The 21141-nt window shown below is 40.1% G+C and overlaps 1 protein-coding gene across 1 annotated transcript; it reads left to right on the top strand.

The window, feature by feature from the left end:
- Positions 1 to 2175: 2175 nt before the first annotated feature.
- On the top strand, positions 2176 to 20567 carry LOC126263478 (ejaculatory bulb-specific protein 3-like). The gene is made up of 2 exons (XM_049960571.1): positions 2176 to 2371; positions 20132 to 20567. Exons 1-2 carry the CDS (start codon positions 2176 to 2178, stop codon positions 20317 to 20319), a joined length of 384 nt encoding a protein of 127 aa, XP_049816528.1. The 3' UTR covers positions 20320 to 20567.
- The last annotated feature ends 574 nt before the right edge of the window (positions 20568 to 21141 follow it).

Genomic DNA, 21141 nt, shown 5'->3' with positions numbered 1-21141 from the left:
CAAGAATCGCTGGCTATGAGAACAGCTTTTTGGCGCTGGCAACGATCTGCAGACCAACGTACGAAATTGGCGGGAATCACAGGAGGTTGCCTTCTATGTGAGGTTATTGGAAAGTTGATACAATGCTACAACAAATGTAGTCGGAGAGGCTACTAAATAGAGAAGTTGCTGGAAGATTTAGCTGACAGTTGCAAATAAAACAGTTTTGATTTTCACGGTGGATCCCATTTCGCGATAGATTGGAGGTTATAAAAACAGCCTTCGTATTTCTTAACTGTATTAAATTGCTACTTTAATACATCATGTTTGTGTCATAGTTTGAGGCTGGTAGATGCAACCCGAGTCACAATGTATTTGTCGATGCGTTCGTATTCTTTTTGGTGTTGCAGTTTTGACAAATGTTAACAAGTTTAGGAAACTTCAGGAATACAGAATATAAGTCGCTGAGAAATGAAATAAATAGGAAGTGCAAGGAAGATAAAACTTGTCGGAAGGACTGACTCAGCATATAGGAAAGTCAAAACAACATTCGGTGAAATTAAAAGCAAAGGTGGTAACATTAAGAGTGTAACGCGAATTTCACTGTTAAATGCAGAAGAGAAGGCGGATAATTGGAAACAAGATACTGAAGGCCTCTATGAGGGGAAAGATTTGACTGATGGATAGACGAAGAAAGAGGAATCGATTTAGATGAGGTGGGGGATCCAGTATTAGAATCAGAATTTAAGGGAGCTCTGGAGGACTTAAGATCAAATAAAGCAGAAGGGGTAGATAACCCTCCATCAGAATTTCTAAAATCATCGGGAGAAGTAGCAACAAAACGACTATTGACGTTGGTGTGCTCAATGTATGAGTCTGACGACATACCATCTGACTTTCGGAAAATTATCGTCCACACAATTCGGAAGACTGAAAGAGTTGACAAGTGCGACAATTATCGCATAATCAACTTAACAGCTTATGCATCCAAGCTGCTGACAAGAATAATATACAGAAGAATGGAAACGAAAATTGACGATCAGTTTGGCTTTAGGAAAGGTAAAGGCACGAAAGAGGCAATTCTGACGTTGCGGTTGATAATGGAAGAAAGACACGTTCATAGGATTTGTCGGTATGGAAAAAGCGTTCGACAGTGTAAAATGGTGCAATATGTTCGAAATTCTGCGAAAAGTAGGGGTAAGATATAGGGAGAGACGGGTAATACATAATATGTACAAGAGACAAGAGGGAATAATAAGAGTGGACGACCAATAACTAAGTGATCAGATTAAAAAGAGTATAAGACAGAGATGTAGTCTTTCACTTCTACTGTTCAATCCGTACATCGAGGAAGCAATGATGGAAATAAAACAAAGGTTCAGAAGTGGAAATAAAATTTAAGGTGAAAGGATATCAACGATACGTTTCGCTGACGACATTGCTATCCTGAGTGAAAGTGAAGAGGAATTACATGACCTGCTAAATGGAATGAATAGTCTAATGAGTACAGAATGTGGTTTGAGAGTAAATCGAAGAAAGATGAAAGTAATGAGAGGTATCAGAAATGAAAACAGCGAGAAACTTAACATCAGGATTGATGGTCACGAATTAGATGAAGTTAAGGAATTCTGCTACCTAGGCAGCAAAATAACCAATGACGGACGGAGCAAGGTGAACATCAAAAGCAGACTAGTACTGGCAAAAAAGGGCATTCTTGCCCAAGAGAAGTCTACTAGTATCAAACATAGGGCTTATTTTTCGGAAGAAATTTCTGAGAATGTACTTTTGGAGCACAGCATTGTATGGTAGTGAAACATGGACTGTGGGAAAACCGGAACAGAAGAGAATCGAAGCATTCGAGATGTGGTGCTACAGACGAATGTTGAAACTTGGGTGGACTGACAAGGTGAGGAATGAGGAGGTTCTGCGCAGAATCGGAGAGGAAAGTGACGTGTGGGAAACATTGACAAGGAGAAGGGACAGGGCCTGCTGTTTTGATTTTTCATAGCTCGTAGCGTGAACTCTGTGGCCGCGTTCTTCTTTCTTGGGCGGGTGAGCCCCGAGGCAGCTCGGCGAGGCGTCGTTCCCTTCCAGCGTGAGCCGTGACGCGGCCCGGTGCGGTCCCCCTTGACCTGCTCCAGCCGGCGTCTATATGTAGGGCCGGTGTTTGGGCAGCAGAGGACCAGACAGGAAGACATGGAAGTCGCCGCCGCCGCCTTGGCCGTGCTGCTGCTGGCCGCGCTCGTAGCAGCGGCTCCGCCTGACAAGTACGACGCGCGCTACGACCACATGGACGTCGACGCCGTCCTCAGGAACCAGCGCATCCTCGCCTCGTACATCAAGTGCATGCTGGACACCGGCCCGTGCACTCCCGAGGGCAGAGCGCTCCGCAGTGAGTACTGTCCACCTCCCAGTGACGTGTAGGGCGTCCCATAAATAATGCAATTTTTAATCTAATAATTAAATACATAATTTATTTGAAAATTAGTAAGAAAAGCAAAGACTGCGATTAAATACGAAACAAAATATCAGGCAAATGTCCTCCACGGGTTCGTCTGCACACATCCACCCTGTGGACAAAATGTTCGACGACTGTAGGGCAAAGTTTGGTTTGAATTTGACCCATGACACGCCTAATTTCTGCCTTGAGTGGAGCGATGGTTCGTGGATTGTTCACATAAACACAAGATTTGACATACCCCCCACAAAAAAATCGCATGGTGTCAAATCACACGATCTACTTGGCCGATTCTGATCGCCATTACGGCTTCAGCTCCTGTGTTAGTTGAATCGTGGATCGTGAAGGGATGCAAATGCAGATTTCTTTTTTTAAAGTTCGGTGTAAAACCGCTTCTCGGAATGGCTGACTATTGAGAACGGCGGCGAATTGACTTCACTGGAGTCGTAGCTACTGCACGCTCTCACTGACGAGAGCGACATTTTTTTACCGATCGACGAGAACGAGGACGTCCAGGGTTCACTCTCAATAATATATTTTCAAAAAATGGTTCAAATGGCTCTGAGCTCTATGGGACTTAACTTCTGAGGTCATCAGTCCCCTAGAACTTAGAACTACTTAAACCTAACTAACCTAAGGACATCACACACATCCATGCCCGAGAGTATTTTCAAATTTCCTTACCAGTCTCTGCACTGCTGACAAATTTCCCCTACCAAAAATTACACGAAGTCTTCGAACGTTCTCTGCATCGTATTCACCGTACTTGAAATGCACTTTCGAAATCTGGGTGCGTTGATTCATCATGTATCGCTCCATTATAGCTGACAACAATAAGCACAAATGCCAGCTGACAATGACAGTCGGTAAACGCAATGTCAACAGATGACAGTCGCATAAATTTCAGGTCCTGCAACCTAACAAACTGAAAAAGGCGCTAAATTTAAAAATTTCTTTTTGTATGGGACACCCTTTACAAAATATTCCAAAAAGATTCTTCCCATTTCACAACACTACGTAGCCCCTACCACACATCCATGTGATAGTCTGCTGCACTGATGCAAGTGTCACAGTTCACCTACATTTTTAAAAACAAAAGGTACTGTGAGGTCAGACGACATTGGAGGCCCTAATGACGGAGGCATCATTGAGGCAGTTCACTGTTAAGAAATACTCGTATATGCTCATAGTAACCTTAAGGTCTTGACCACAATTCTTTCTTAACATTACCAAACCTTGAGTGTTACAACGTTCCCTCATTTTCAAAGTATCTAAAACTAAAATGCATCACACATGACAAACAGAGCAATAAGTTTAAATGACATATAAAAAATACACCATAAACAAGCAATGGTGTACGATGTGAATATAGCAGAAATAACACGTACCCAACAAATAGTCTAAAGATACATAGTAGTTACTAGATAGAACAGGGTTGTCACAAATTCTGGAAATCATGGAATATCGAGGAATTTCAAACGTGCCAGGGCAATTAGGGAATTGTTGGGGAAATCTAAAAAAAAAGTGGAAAATCTCGTTTTTGGCTCGACGGGTGAAATGGTTTGTTTACGTATCGTCACTGGACGCACTTGAGTAACTACTGGGTACGAGTGGAAGTGACGAAGATATCGCCTGTCTCACAATGGAATTTTTATTGGTTTTCATTAATGATTATAATTGTCTATTTGACTTACTATTGTTTGACAAAACACTGAGTACTATTTGGCAGGGAAAATGTCACTAACGTACTCCACTGCTGTCGTTCTTATTTCTGAAACTTTAACGTTATGTTTTGCAACGTATCTCGCCTGGAAAGTTCGTAAATCTTGTATGGGACAAGGACCTCCTTACGGGAGTCGGACGTCCATGAAATTGGCCGAAAACGTCAATTTTCAGTTCAATCTTTATTTATAAGTAGAGCTCATGGACAATAAGTTCCCAAAATTTCAATGATGAAACTGCATCCGAAGAGCCTGAAAAATAATTAAATATATGTCGCGACCTTCTTGCCACACCCACTTTTTGAAGTAATACTAGCTCGCTGAACAACGATTCCGTGGATTATTTTCAAACAAACTTACACGGGATACATCTAGAAGACTGTGATATATACTTTCTAGTTTTATAGATAATTTGTGACTCTTTCCCGTATCTTAGGAACAATAACAAACCCCTGCTTTGTTTGTGAAGAAGCAATTCTTGTTTCGCCACATTTTCATCTACTACAAAAGTCAGAATTGTAGCTTACAATGCGGTTCTTGTGTTTAATGATGGAAACGTAGGGAGGGTGAAGGCATTAGAGAGACAGGGCTTCAATATAGGGAATTTCGCTCAAGACATTTTGCGCCCCTCCCTGCAACTGAAAAGTCAGTTGAAGACCTGGTAAACGAAGGGAGGCACAAAACAAGAAACACGACGATAAGCTAAGAAGGATACGAGAACCCTGAGTAAAAATCTGGGGCCTTCTAAACAGGTGACGTAAGGAAAAAAGTTAGACTGAACTCTGAATTGCATTATCTGAAACTTGTGTTTTTTAAAATTTATGTTCTTTCTTTCTCAAATTCTATGAAGACTAGGGTTATGAAATTTTGCACACTAATTTTTATAAACCTAATAAATACTTTCTGCAGAATAAATTTTAAAACGCTGAGTGTAAGCTGAGATATGGGGCAAAGTACTTGGAATTTTGCATGAACATCATATTATACTTACAGTATTATAAGTAAAAAATATTAAAAACTTCATTAGAAAAGTTTACTGCGTGCAAAGATAGAAACGGAGAAAATTTTGTAGAAATCTAATGAATAGTGTCTGAGATAAAGGTACATATGCGATTTTTTGAAAATAAAATTTTTAAATTCGAAAGAAAAAGTTAAATTTATATAAGCTAAGGAACGTAACATTAAATGTGTTACTTTCATTCCAAATATCATTGCCATATCTTCAAAATTGTGGATTTGGTGCATCTTTTAAATAGTGTGTGTTTTTCGCGGACGATTCTCCCCCCCCCTTCCCCCCCCTTAACTAAAAATGTTTACCTGCCACTCGGATCATAAATCCTGTACAAGAGACAATAACTAGCTGTTCATTTAAAATTAGTGTTAAAAACATGTTCAGAAGTACAGAAGTCCTTACATTTTTTGGTCAACTTACCTGTTAACTTACACTTCCGATCTCAAAATTTGTCAGGGAAAAAATACTGAAACTGTGGCTGTAAAATCAGGAAATAGTCAGGGTAATTCACTCTGGGAAATTTGTGGCAACCTTGCAGTATCTCGTCAATGTAAAGCATAAAAGTGAACTGATTGGAATGCGCAGCTAATAATACAAAGAGAGCAGTTCCACGAAATGGCGCTCACACGTATCGCGATACTAATATACAACGATTAAATATTTCTTTGTTTCAAAAATAATTTAGTTCTGCTAATCGACGCACATGGAAATATAAAGTACATTCCACGTTTTTGCTAGTTCCAATTTTGTGTTTAAAGTGTAGAAGACATTGCTTCAGGCTGACATTTTCTGTACTGTTTTTGTGTGCTATTCCATAACAGATGCGGCTGAAGTAGAATGATGCCTGCGATTATACTGAATACTCAAAAAGTACAGAAAGTACAAGCAGATATATTTGCAATTTTTTGCAAAAAAATTAATGTGTAAAATCGTAAATGATAAATATATATATATAGAGAGGGAGATAATGTAAAAATAGCTATACATAATGATGTGTCGACAGAAGTGCCGACACAGTGTGGTTTGAGGGGACCGCAATGTACGCTATAAGCTCACGAAGGATGGCATGAGGTCTGAAACAGGATACGTAAAGAATGCTATAAATAAAAGTACGTAGCTTCTGGAATACTTAACTTTAATCCATCCTTGTGTTACATCTGGAGATTGTGGCGATACAAGTGAGACTCTTTAGATACAAGCTATGTAAGGCTAATGGCGCCTTGCTAGGTCGTAGCCATTGACTTAGCTGAAGGCTATTCTAACTATCTGCTCTGCAAATGAGCGAGGCTTCGTCAGTGTGCATCGCTAGCTACGTCGTCCGTACAACTGGAGCGAGTGCTAGTAAGTCTCTCGAGACCTGCCGTGTGGTGGCGCTCGGTCTGCGATCACTGTCAGTGGCGACACGCGGGTCCGACATGTACTAATGGACCGCGGCCGATTTAAAGCTACCACCTAGCAAGTGTGGTGTCTGGCGGTGACACCACACATAAAGTCCCAGTTAATCGATTCTGTGCGCTTGTACTGAATACTCAGAAGTTACAAAAGGTCTAAAAGTAACAAGCATACATATTTACAATGCTTTCTGCAACATTTTTAGTACATGTTTGAAGCTATACGTGAAATCGGTATCAGTCACTGCTGTGAAAGCGGAATAAAATACGGGCATTTCGATTCTGATACGCTGCTGGTCGGTAGGTAGAAAACAGCTGTACCATCGACTGCCAAATTTTCGAGTGCTCAGATTCTGACAACCATAAACATACAACCGGAGCGAAGACCAACAGCGTAAACACATTTCTCACTTAAATTTGTATTACACAGTATAAAAACAGAGCAGTGTACGGACATCTGATTACATTTCACATATAGCGACAAAAAATACAGAAACATATTATAACGACAAAGTCAAAAACAAGAATGAATCAAATAATGCATAAAATGTGGAGGGAACATGAAAGAATCTTTGTTAACATAAAAATGAAAAAAACTGAAAATATAATCTTACAGGTAAAAGACAGTAATAAGTGAAGACAGCAGGATGAATCGTGGGAACACCAACTAAAGATAGACGTAAGCAGCTGTCAACCACAAACTTTCTCTTTTTTTTAATATATTAACACAGGGTTAAGTATTCTGTTTATTACTCATTTTCTAAAAATCAAATGTTCGCTATCTACAACGAGCGAACAATGGTACTACAATAGTTAGCATGCAGCCTTTGGCATCATAGTAAGCGGTGATCAACCACAGGCTCGCTGTAGTTATTAGACTATATAGACAAAATGTTAAAATTTTTTACTTTAACCCTTCATTTATAAAAGTAATTTGTTCACTGTCTTTGAGGAGCAAAGGAAGACAGACAATTTAGTGACACCTATAAAGTTTGTTACTAAGAGAGCTGGTATCGATACAAAGTGTCGCTTTAAAGTACTGTAACATCTGGTCATAAGATCAGTAAGCATGAGATAAAAGAAGGCAAAGCTACGTGGACAGGGAACTGAATCTATAGTAATTAGTTCAGATGTGAACGAGGTTCAGCGTATTTCTAGACTCCTCTTGTTATCATAGATTTCGAGTTCTTCAAGAATATTTAGGAAAGAGTGTCACCGACTGCTCCTAAACAGGGTCGGAATTTTAGGATAGGGGATGAGAAAACCTTTGAGCGTTTTGGATTTGGGTATGTGACCCTTGAGTGGTAATCCATTGAGCCCATGTTAACTAATTTATTACACAATCTATTAAACAACAATAAGGACAATTTCACCATTTGTACTTGTACAATATTTTAACAAAAGCTGACGTATGATACACTGCAAGATACAACAAGGTAAATCAGAGTTAAACAAATAATTATTTGTTTTATGGAGTCCCGCCCGGAACTCATTGACAGGGCAACCAATTTTACCACAACTTCAGTAAATATATTTTAGAAATGACGCTCCTCAAACGATCAGTTAAATTATACAAAAATAAAAAATATTATTATTATTAAATAGTAAGAAATAATCAGAGTTGTTTATATTAGAGACTACACTAAAAGTATTTAGTTTAAAAGAAATTTCAGTAAAACGAAATTATTATTCCACTTTATTAAACAGTAAATGTATTAAAAGACACACATACAGTTGAAGTTTCTGTTCTACTGAGCTATAATTGGATAAAGTCAATCAACGCAAATGTCAGCTATCAACACAGAGACAAGGCATACATACATACATACTTTAACCTTTGTTCCATAAATCATGAATACGACATTTCATAATGATGTGGAACGTGTCACTTTAACAGAAGTTTTCTTTACACAAAATAATTAATTAATTAATGTTTTGATACAGTTACTACTTCATGTCCAAGAATTCATCTATTGAGTTGTCATTCAGAAATTCTTTTAATTTGCTTTCAAATGTTGGTTGGCTACCTGTCAGAATTTTATTACTATTTCGCAAATGACCGAAGATTTTTGTGGCAGCATAATTCACCCCTTTCTGTGCGAAAGTGAGATTTATTCCAGAGTAGTGAAGATCATCCTTTCTTCTAGTGTTGTAGCTATGCACTTCGCTGTTATTTTTGAATTGGGATGGGTTATTAATGACAAATTTCATAAGTGAATATATGTATTGCTAAGGTACTGTGAATACGCCGAGTTTCTTAAATAAATGTGTACAAGGTGATCCTGGGCTGGCTCCAGCTATTATTCTGATTACGCGCTTTTGTGCAATGAATACTTTCTCTCTTAATGACGAATTACCCCAAAATATGTATGAAATCTTAAATCTTATGGGACTTAACTGCTAAGGCCATCAGTCCCTAAGCTTACACACTACTTAACCTAAATTATCCTAAGGACAAACACACACATCCATGCCCGAGGGAGGACTCGAATCTCCGCCGGGACCAGCCGCACAGTACATGACTGCAGTGCCCTTAGACTGCTCGGCTAATCTCGCGCTGCGCCCCCAAAATATGATGCCATATGAAAGCAGTGAATGAAAATAGGCAAAGTAGGCTACTGATATGATTATCACCAAAATTTGCAATAACCCTAATAGCATAAGTAGCTGAACCTAACTGTTTCAGTAGATCATCGAAGTGTTTCTTCCAATCCAATTTCTCATCAATGCAAACACACAGAAATTTTGAGTATTCTGCTTTAGCAGTAGACTTCCGTCCATAGTCTACATTTATCAATGGTGTTATGTCATTTACTGTACAGAATTGTATAAACTGTGTTTTCTAAAATTTAGTGAGAGTCAATTTGCAGAGAACCACTTAATAATTTTCTGAAAGACATTTGCAATTTCGTCAGCTGATTATTGCTTCTTGGGTGTGATTACTATACTTATATCATCAGCAAAAAGAACTAGCTTTGCATCTTCACGAATATAGAGTGGCAAGTCGTTAATACATATTAAGAACAATAAGGGACCCACCATTCTTGATACCTCCCCAGTTAGAGTACTCTGCTGGTTTTTTGCAGACAATCTGTACTGTTAATTTCAACCTTCTGCATTCTTCCAGTTAAGTATGAATTAAACCATTTGTGCACAGTCCCACTCATACCACAATACTTAAGCTTATCTAGAAGAATGATTCACACAATCAGAAGCCTTTGAGAGATCACAAAATATCCCAATGAGTGATGTTCAGTTATTCAATGCATTTAATATTTGATCACTTAAAACATATATAGCATTTTCTGTTGAAAAGCCTTTCTGAAAACCGAATTGACATTTTGTTAGTACTTCATTTTTACAAATATGTGATGCTACACTTGAATACATTACTTTTTGGATAAAGCTGTCAGAAGTGAGATTGGGCAGTAGTTGTTAGCATCAGATCTATCCCATTTTTATGCAATGGTTTAACAGTAGTGTAATTCAGTCTATCTGGAAAAATGCCCTGTTTCAGTGAGCTGTCACATATGTGGCTAGGAATTCTATTTATTTGTTGGGAACAAGCTTTTAGTGCTCTGTTGAAATTGCCATCAATTCCATGTGAGCTTTTACTTTTGAGTGAAATTATTATTTTCCTGTTTCAATAGGAGAGGTGGGTTGAATTTCAGTTTTATCAAATGGCATAGATGCTGCCTCTTCCGTATACTGCCTTGCATAATGAAAAGCTGGATCTTATTTTCTCTACAACACTTAAAAAATGATTATTAAAAATGTTTTCTACTTTTCATTGTGTTTGATAGAAATACAGTCTTCCTATGCTCTCGGTTGCCATGTTTCCCTTTTAACAATATTTCAAATTGTTTTAATATTATTATCAGATGTGCTAATCTCAAACATAATGTACATACTTCTGGACTTTTTAATAACTTCTCTTAATACAGTGCAGTAGTTTTTATAATGTTTCACTGTTTGGGGATCATTACTCCTCCTAACTATAAGATACATTTCCCTTTTCTTGTTTATCTTTTTAGCAAGCTATGGCTTTTTACATTTCTTCTTACAATTATATTTCACTGTTACTGTTTTCAAATATACTAACAAAGGTATCATGAAATAGGTTAAATTTTAAATTAGTATCATGTTCCCTGTACACCTCATCCCAATCTAACTGTTGCAAGCTTTCCATAAAATTTTGAACTGTGAAATCTTTAATGGAACGCACTATTTTGGAGGACTGTTTTGCATTATTGTATGGAGCTATATCATATACTGTAACTAGATGTGCATCATGATCAGAAAGACCATTCTTAACAGGAAAAAAATTTTATTTGATTAAATTTATCTTGGTCTATGAAAACATCTATCAGCGTGCTGCTTTCCTGTACCACCCAAGTAGGAAAACCGATAACTGATGTCAGACTGAAAGAACCAAGTTATACTTCAAGGTCAAGCTTTCTATCGGAGTCTTTCAGAAAATCTTCATTGAAATCCCCACAAACAATAATTTGCTATCCTTTGTCTGACAGGTAGCACAACAAAGGATCCAAGTTTTTCAAAAATAGTTGAAAATTTCCCAATGGGGACCTATACATGGCTACAATTATAAAAATGCCAATATTTAGTTTAAGCTCACATGCTCATGCTTCTAGGTGTTGCTCTATGCAACATTTTTCAGTTTCCAAATTTTTCACACTATGACTGGTTTTAATATACAGGGTGTTACGAAAAGGTACGGCCAAACTTTCAGGAAACATTCCTCACACACAAATAAAGAAAAGATGTTATGTGGACATGTGTCCGGAAACGCTTAATTTCCATGTTAGAGCTCATTTTAGTTTCGTCAGTATGTACTGTACTTCCTCGATTCACCGCCAGTTGGCACAATTGAAGGAAGGTAATGTTGACTTCGGTGCTTGTGTTGACATGCGACTCATTGCTCTACAGTACTAGCATCAAGCACATCAGTACGTAGCATCAATAGGTTAGTGTTCATCACGAACGTGGTTTTGCAGTCAGTGCAATGTTTACAAATGCGGAGTTGGCAGATGCCCATTTGATGTATGGATTAGCACGGGGCAATAGCCGTGGCGCGGTACGTTTGTATCGAGACAGATTTCCAGAATGAAGGTGTCCCGACAGGAACACGTTCGAAGCAATTGATCGGCGTCTTAGGGAGCACGGAACATTCCAGCCTATGACTCGCGACTGGGGACGACCTAGAACGACGAGGGCACCTGCAAAGGACGAGGCAATTCTTCGTGCAGTTGACGATAACCCTAACGTCAGCGTCAGAGAAATTGCTGCTGTACAAGGTAACGATGACCACGTCACTGTATGGAGAGTGCTACGGGAGAACCAGTTGTTTCCGTACCATGTACAGCGCGTGCAGGCACTGTCAGCAGCTGATTAGCCTCCGCGGGTGCACTTCTGCGAATGGTTCATCCAACAATGTGTCAATCCTCATTTCAGTGCAAATGTTCTCTTTACGGATGAGGCTTCATTCCAAAGTGATCAAATTGTAAATTTTCACAATCAACATGTGTGGGCTGACGAGAATCCGCACGCAATTGTGCAATCACGTCATCAACACAGATTTTCTGTGAACGTTTGGGCAGGCATTGTTGGCGATGTCTTGATTGGGCCCCATGTTCTTCCACCTACGCTCAATGGAGCACGTTATCATGATTTCATACGGGATGCTCTACCTGTGCTGCTAGAACATGTGCCTTTACAAGTACGACACAACATGTGGTTCATGCACGATGGAGCTCCTGCACATTTCAGTCGAAGTGTTCGTACGCTTCTCAACAACAGATTCGGTGACCGATGGATTGGTAGAGGCGGACCAATTCCATGGCCTCCACGATCTCCTGACCTCAACCCTCTTGACTTCCATTTATGGGGGCATTTGAAAGCTCTTGTCTACGCAACCCCGGTACCAAATGTAGAGACTCTTCGTGCTCGTATTGTGGACGGATGTGATACAATACGCCATTCTCCAGGGCTGCATCAGCGCATCAGGGATTCGATGCAACAGAGGGTGGATGCATGTATCCTCGCTCACGGAGGACATTTTGAATATTTCCTGTAACAAAGTGTTTGAAGTCACGCTGGTACGTTCTGTTGCTGTGTGTTTCCATTCCATGGTTAATGTGATTTGAAGAGAAGTAATAAAATGAGCTCTAACATTGAACGTAAGCGTTTCCGGACACATGTCCACATAACATATTTTCTTTTTTTGTGTGTGAGGAATGTTTCATGGAAGTTTGGCCGTACCTTTTTCTAACACCCTGTATATGGCAGCTTCTCCTCTCTCCATAGTGTCTCTACTTACATGTGCTAAAAGCTTATATCCACCTACATTTACCATTTCCATGCCTGTGACTATATGATGTTCAGACAGGCATAGTACATCTATTCCACCCTTCGTTTCTAAATCTTCTAAACAAACAAGAAGCTCATCTATTTTGTTTTTTCATCCCCTGATATTCTGATGTAATATATTAACATTATTTTTCACTGTTCTTTTATGTGAATCTTGTGACATACTAACATTATTTTTCACTGTAGTGTTATAAGAATGTTTTGATATTTTCACATCTCCAGTACCTGTCTGTCTGAACTTCTCTTTAAGTTTAATTTCAATCAATGTAGGATGATTGGACACTGATCTTCGCCTAAAAAAGTACTCCCATGAGTTTCAGTGCCCCCCCCCCCCTTTTAAAGATTTTGCTATCATCCCAGCCAGTTTACCCTTCCCTTCCCTAGTGAGATGCAGGCCATGTCTTGTGAAGTCCCACCTACTAATACCATCAACAGGAACCGAACCTGTGCCTGACAAAGTAGCCATCCAAAGCAGCTGATCTAGCTCCATATTGACCCTCCTGACAGAGTTGTTCAGTTGGAGCTGGTCATACCGCACGAAAGCAGGAACCAAGCCAACGTTTGTATGGTTCGTTGCAGATGCTATTTTTACCAGGTCACACTCAATATTGTAGCCCTGATACCTGTCAATACTGTTTCCTGCTCCACCCACTACCACAACATGATCCTGCTTCGTGAAAACCTTGCACAATGATCCTACATCCTCTATCACTTTGGTAAGAGATACACTTGGCTTGAAAATACTTGTGACCTGGTACCTGTGACCTAATTTTTCCTGCAAGATCTGGCCCACACCTCTTCCATGGCTTCTACCTAACAACAGAACTTTCCTTCTACTTTCTACTTTTTTTTTCAACAGTTGGTTTCCTAGTGAAAGTCTGTTGAGTGTTGACTACACTTACATCTACTTGAGCCTCTTCCTTAACTGACTGAGGTAGCAAGGCAAATCTGTTGTTCGTGCTAAAGATGAAACTGTCAGATACTGTTCTCTTTCTGTGGCAACTGTTCCTTGCTACCACTTCCCACCTGTCTTCACGTTCTTCCCGCCTTAACCTCATCAGTTCCTGCCTAGCACTATCCAGTTCAGCCAAAAGGGCTCTAATCTTCCCTTCCTGTTCTGCTGTTTTCCTATCCCTTGAGCATAATCTGCAATACCATGGAAGAGACCCATTTACTTCCCTGATTCCCATGCCACGACTTTCACCCCAATGTAGCCATCTGCCACAACAGCTGCACAGAACCCCACAATTGAGTTTCCTATGGCAGCTCAAACACTTCTCGCTCATGGTTGTTTACAATATTTTTTACAAAATTTATCTAGGCAGTAACAGTAATATTCTGTTAACTACAAATCACGAAAGTCAGTAAAGTTATGTGGAACACTAATATACGTGTATACTGTTAATATATTTACGTAATGCAGTTAAACTAGAGTTAAAAATCAAAACTTGTACACCCGAAAAATTAGGCCTAAGATCGTGTATGCGCGATACGTACTTTACGCGTTTTGAAAGGATGTAAAAGATAGAACTTAAAAACTTTAATTCCTCGAATAGATAAGGCACTACTAAATATATGTGTAAGGAAAACAACCTAAATTCTTCAATTAATAATTAAAGAAATGTCTTAAATTTGTATGTAAACCTACGTCTTAAGTACGCGGAAATCGGCCCTTATGTTATGTTTTTGTTTTTATCGAGAAATACCTTGAAACGAGTGAAACCTTCAACAGATAATTTAAAATAAACTCTATTCAAAAAACAAAAATCGATTTTTTGAAATTTTAGCTTAGATTACATTCTTCTTGTAGCATCACAACTTCGCGTGTGTCTTTGCCTTCTTATCAATATCCTTACATTCCCCTCTAGTTTACTTTGCATCTCCATCTTTGGATTCCCAGGGCTCTGATGATTCCTTCCACGTCGACCAGCCATCGCTTACGTTGTCTTCCTTCCAATCTTCTTCGTGTTGCTTCCCACTGGAAGACCTTCTTTGTAGTTCTTTTGTGCTCCATCCTTAGGACAATCCCAGCCAGGCTATTCTTTTACTTTTAATTAGCGTTACAATATCAGCTCCTGTATGAGATGATCCATATGTAACTACTGGCCTAAACATAACCTTATATGTAGTCTTCTGAGCTATCGGTTTACCATCCTAGCCGTCATTAGCTTTTTAAATGTATTGTAGCAGCTATTACCACTTAAAATTCGGACTTTTATTTCAGTGGAAATGGAATTTACTATATCACTATTAGGCCCTAGGTATTCAAAATCTTCTATACGCTGAAAATTAAAACCTGCTGCTGACATTTTATTCACGTTATTGTTCCCTGTTCTACGGAATTCCATACATTTAGTTTTGGAATCGGCAATTTCCAGTCCCCTATGCTGTGGGGCTTCTTTCAGTTCCACCACTACTCCCTCCAATGAGATACTTCGTCTACTAATACCTGCAACATTATCAGCATATGTAGTCGACTGTGTGGTTCTTATACCTATACTTCCAGAAATTTTCAGTTTTTGTATAACTGCTTCTAAGATCAAACTGAAAAGCATTGTGGAAAGAGAATCACCTTGTGAAACACTCGGTTAATACCCTATCCACTCTCACCATTGCCCTGGAACCTGTCTTGTTTGCCTTAATAAGCGAAATACATTTGGATGGCATGACAAGCAGTCTTTTATCTTCTAACACCTCTTCCCTATTTTGATTATCAAAGGCCTGTCTGCAGTTACATAGATAATGTTGAATTCTATATTACACAGATGATCCAAAACATTATGACCATCTGATTCATAGCTTGTTCGACTGTGTTTGGAACGAAATACATCACTGATACTGCGTATCTGGTATCCGACAGTTTTTCGGTAGGTTTGTGGTCGTATGAGGCATCAGATATCTAAGCATAGGTCATGTAATTCGTGTAGCCGGCCGGAGTGGCCGTGCGGTTCTGGGCGCTACAGTCTGGAACCGAGCGACCGCTACGGTCGCAGGTTCGAATCCTGCCTCGGGCATGGATGTGTGTGATGTCCTTAGGTTAGTTAGGTTTAAGTAGTTCTAAGTTCTAGGCGACTGATGACCTCAGAAGTTAAGTCGCATAGTGCTCAGAGCCATTTGAACCATTTTGTAATTCGTGTAAATAACGGCCCGCTGATTTGCGCACGCGGTGATGACGCCCGAGAGCGACTCAGGTGGGTTCTATAGGTTTTACATCTTGCGAATTTGGCTGCCGAGACATCAACGTGAGTTCATTATAACGCCTCTCTAACCACTGTAGCACTGTTCTGGCTCCGAGACATGGACAATTACACTATGAGATCAAAAGTATCCTCACACCCCCAAAAACATACGTTTTTCGTATTAGGCGCATTGTGCTGCCACCTACTGCCAGGTACTCCATATCAGCGACCTCAGTAATCGTTAGACATCGTGAGAGAACAGAATGGGACGCTCCGCGGAACTCACGGAATTCGAACATGGTAAGGTGATGGGGTTTCATTTGTGTCATACGTCTGTACGCGAGATTTCCACACTCCCAAACATCCCTAGGCCCACTGTTTCCGATGTGATAATGAAGTGGAAACGTGAAAGGACACGTACAACATAAAAGCGTACAGGCCAACCTCGCCTGTTGACCGACAGAGACCGCCGGCAGTTGAAGAAGGTCGTAATGTGTAATAGGCAGCCTCCTATCCAGGAATTCCATACTGCATCAGGATCCACTGCAAGTACTATGACAGTTAGGCGGGAGGTGAGAAAAGTTGGATTTCATGGTCGAGCGGCTGCTCATAAGCCACAAATGACGCCGGTAAATGCCAAACGACACGTCGTTTGGTGTAAGGAGCGTAAACATTGGACGACTGAACAGTGGAAAAACGTTGTGTGGAGTGACGACTCATGGTACACAACGTGGGGTTCCGATGACAGGGTGTGGGTATGGCGAATGCCCAGTGAACGACATCTGCCAGCGTGTGTAGTGCCAACAGTAAAATTTGGATGTGGTTGTGTTATGGTGTGGTCATGTTTTTCATGGAGGGGGTTTGCACCCCTGTTGTTTTGCGTGGCACTATCACAGCACAGGCCTACATTGATGTTTTAATCACCTTCTTGCTTTCCACAGTTGAAGAGCAATTCGGAGATGGCGATAGCATCTTTCAGCACGATCGAGCAGCTGTTCATAATGCACGCCTTGTGGCGGAGTGGTTACACGAAAATAACATCCCTGTAATGGACTGTCCTGCACAGAGTCCTGACGTGAATCCTATAGAACAGCTTTGTGAAGTTTTGGAGCGCCGATCGATATCGATACCTCTCCTAAGTGCAGCACTCCTTGAAGAATGGGCTGCATTCCCCCAAGAAACCTTCCAGCAACTAATTGAAGGTATGCCTGCGAGAGTGGAAGCTGTCGTCAAGGCTAAGGGTGGGTCGACACCATATTGAATTCCAGCATTACCGATGGAGGGCGCCACGAAGTCATTTGCAGCTAGGTGTCCGGATACTTTTGATCGCATAGTGTATATTGCTGAAAGATGGCATCGCCGTCGGAGAAGACATCAGGCACAAAGGGAAGCATGTAGTTCGCAGCTGTCAGCGTGTCTTCGATTACTACCACAGGTACTATGCAAGCTCAGGAGAATGTCTCCCATAGCATAATACTGTTCCCACCAGCCCGCGTCCGTTGCGCGCTGCACATTTAAACCGCCGTTCACCTCGACGACGCCGTTTGTGGAGTCGACAAGGGACTTAGTGTAACAAAAACATCAGACGAAGAACCTACGCTCTTCCATTGATCTACGGTCGAATTCCGATGGCCCCTGCCCACTGCAGTCGTAACTGGCGATGTCGTTGGGTCAACATGTGAACACGTAGGGATGGTCTGCTGCGAAGCTCCATGTTCAAGAATGTACGATGAACGGTGCGCTCCAAAACACTTGTGCGTGCACCAGGATTGTGCTCTTTCGGCAGAAATACCACAGATCACCATCTGTCCTACTTTACAGAGAAGACAAGGATGCGAACCCGTCGCTCCGTGAAGAGTCGTGACCGTCCAACATTTGGCGCCTAGTGGTAGTTTTATTGTCCTTCTACTTCTTTCCGTAGATGCTCACGACATTAGCACGAGAACGTTCGGCCAGCTTCGCCGTTTTCGAAATACTCGTTCTCAGGCTCTGCGTAATAATAATCTGTCCTTTGTCAAAGTTGATTATCTCTATGGATTTGACCGTTTGGAGCCCATATCTTCGGTAGGGTGGTCTCGCGTCCGGGTCTGTTTCCGCGTACAAACCGCTTACCTTGACGACAGCTTCCACTCTCGCAGGCATACATAATTTTACTGCAGTCGACATCTCTTAGGTGTTGACACAAAGTCATTTGAACCTGTTTTCACTTTTACGTAATTATTTTTCATGTATGTTAACAATTCCTTTTCTGTTTGAACAAGTGCTGGATATCGTGCATAACCTGTTTTTAATTTCTCTACAGTACGATGTATATTTCTGGAATAATTGGCACTATTACCTGTCCTTCCTAATGATGGTTTCTCGATGTATGATGTATACTACTTGTTCACACCTTGTATTTTAAATTTATTTCAATAACGCAATTAGAATTATAGGTATTTTTAAGTCTGCTTTTATTTCATATGGGTCCCACTGCTACTATAAGTTATATAAAATCAAATTATTTTTATTAGTATTCAAAACCGGTTGCTTGGCAATTTTATTACCGTTTTATCAACCTGTGAATGTATGAATGTATGTATGGGTTCTGACCCAGTGCTGATGTGGAAGCGTACAACCAGTGTTATAAAAAATGTTAGCTTGTCCAAATGGGACGAATGATATGTACATCATCGCGTCGTGAAATATAACAAAATTGTTTGTCTACACCTTCAAAACTTTTTATAATGAATATTGTGTTTCACGGCATTTTAATTATTACGTAATGGCATTTTCGTACCATTACTATTTTTATATATTTGACTCCTTAGTCTTAACGTAACAGTTTACGTAACTCACGAACGTTGTACTTCTAAGTTTCCACGCCAGATGGTGGGTACTATGGTTTTTTTTTTAAAAAAAAACCTGTGTTACACCTCATTTCATGTTATTCGCATATTATTCTTTTTCCTTTTCTTTTTCTCTTTTACTCGTCCTGCACTATGACAAGTTATTATCGATCTGTCTTATGTTTTGTAAGTTTGTTTTTTAAAAAACAATATGCCAGTGTATTTTAGATGTTTCCTTCCCCCTTCGTCTGCTATGTTTTTTACGTACGTTTTAAATTTGAATTACTTCATGAGTCACAAATGCACAAGAGGTATTTTGAGTTAATATCTTGCAAAACCAGTAATATTAAGTCTTCACGTGACACATGTCACATAGAGGGCGTTCCAAGCTCTGACACACCGAGGTCTGCTGTACAGGTGCATGTAAACAGCGGCCTCAGTTTATGTGATCGCTCTAAGCTTGTGGTTATACCTTGATACCAGTGCCTACCAAATTTCATTGTATATTACAGGTATGTTCCTACCAACTGTTATGTTCATACGCAGGTGTAGTTGTGATTTTCGGTTTTATACTCTCTGATCGTTATGTGAAAATTTTTAACTTCTAGCACCGAGGATGGTCACTAAGTGACCGAAAATCCATTTTCCTGACAATAAAACAACAAAATACGGTCAATGCTGATTTTCCTTCAAATTCTTTGTTACCATGTTACGTGCCGGCAACTCCACCAGGCGGCATCCAACTTCACGCTGGGCAGTGGTCATAACGTTTTGGCTTATCAGTGTGTATTCATAGGCCTTTTCCTATATTTGTCTCAGTACAAATATTTTGTCCACAGTTGCTCTATTAGGCGTAAAGCCACACCGATAATCACCCAATATATCTTCCTTCCACATATGGAAATAATCTATTGTCTAGGATTCCGGATAAAACCTTACACGCCACATTCAACAGTGCGACCCCTTTGTAGTTATAGCAACATGCCTTATCACCTGTCTTATGTATGGGCTAGATTACACCTATAGCCCATTCGTCTGGAATTCTTTTTCGATTCGAAATCAAACAGATAATGTTTCCATTTGTGTAAAGTAATAGCATAGATTGCGCCAAGTTCTAATATTTACTGTTGATCTCCATTTGCTCGTGCTACATTCACGAGTGCACTATTTTTGCAGAGCACATGCCCGAGGCGCTGAGGACGAACTGCGACAAGTGCACGGACGCGCAGAAGAAGATCGTGCGCAAACTATCGCTGCATGTTCGGGAGCACCAGCCCGTCCAGTGGGACCTGCTCAGCAAGAAGTACGACCCGGAGCACCGGTACTACGACAGCTTCGAGAAGTTCCTCGATGCCGCTGCTTAGCAGCGAGTTCTGCTCGCTAGAACTCAGCATCGCACTGCCATTCCCGCTGCACACTGCACACATCTGACCCATGTTTGCATGTACCTGTTACTAGTGGCACACCTGGCTTTACGCTGGCACATTCTCTCCTTTCTCTCTTGTCGTCCTTTCCATTGCTCAGCATTTTATGCAACAAGAACCTCTACAAAACTGTCCCATGCACACTTCTCCACCGCCCGCTGCACATCTCACTTTGTCTCTTACTTCCAGCGCAAAATCAACATCTGCTGCTTCACACGAACTGTTACACAGTTCAGTTTCAGTCCTTCAACATAGATGTGGTCTGCACTAATACAGATTCAAGAATTATACGTCACTTGGTGGCTAATTTTATTGGTTCCAAGATATATTCATTTCTGTTGCGAATCGTATATTATCAGTACCCAAAGATTCAACAAGTTAACTATTCCTTTTTTATCATGAAATAACACGCCAATTTGTCCTCTGTCTGTGCGTAAACCATTCCGCATATTTTCATTTTTTCGCTTACATAATCACTAGAAAAGTCGTTATTTAAAATGCACTTTTTATTTTGTATTTATTGTTCATCATGGTTGTGAAATAAAATATTTATATGAATAATTCCTTTTTTTTTTTTTGATAACCTGAATGAATGCATTAAGGTGTGCACTTCTCAAAATATTGTTCTGTGAAATCGTTATAGAACTCCATATTCTGATAAAATCATTTATCACTGGTACGGCAAAAAGGATCAAATATAAAATGGTTTGACAGGGATTCGAAAGAAAGGTAAGGGTCACTATTTTTGACGTATTTGCAAAA

Source organism: Schistocerca nitens, chromosome 6 (genome assembly GCF_023898315.1).
Source record: "Schistocerca nitens isolate TAMUIC-IGC-003100 chromosome 6, iqSchNite1.1, whole genome shotgun sequence".
NCBI lineage: Eukaryota > Metazoa > Arthropoda > Insecta > Orthoptera > Acrididae > Schistocerca > Schistocerca nitens.
Note: the sequence above shows the minus strand (reverse complement) of the source record. Positions and strands in the feature narration are given on the sequence as shown.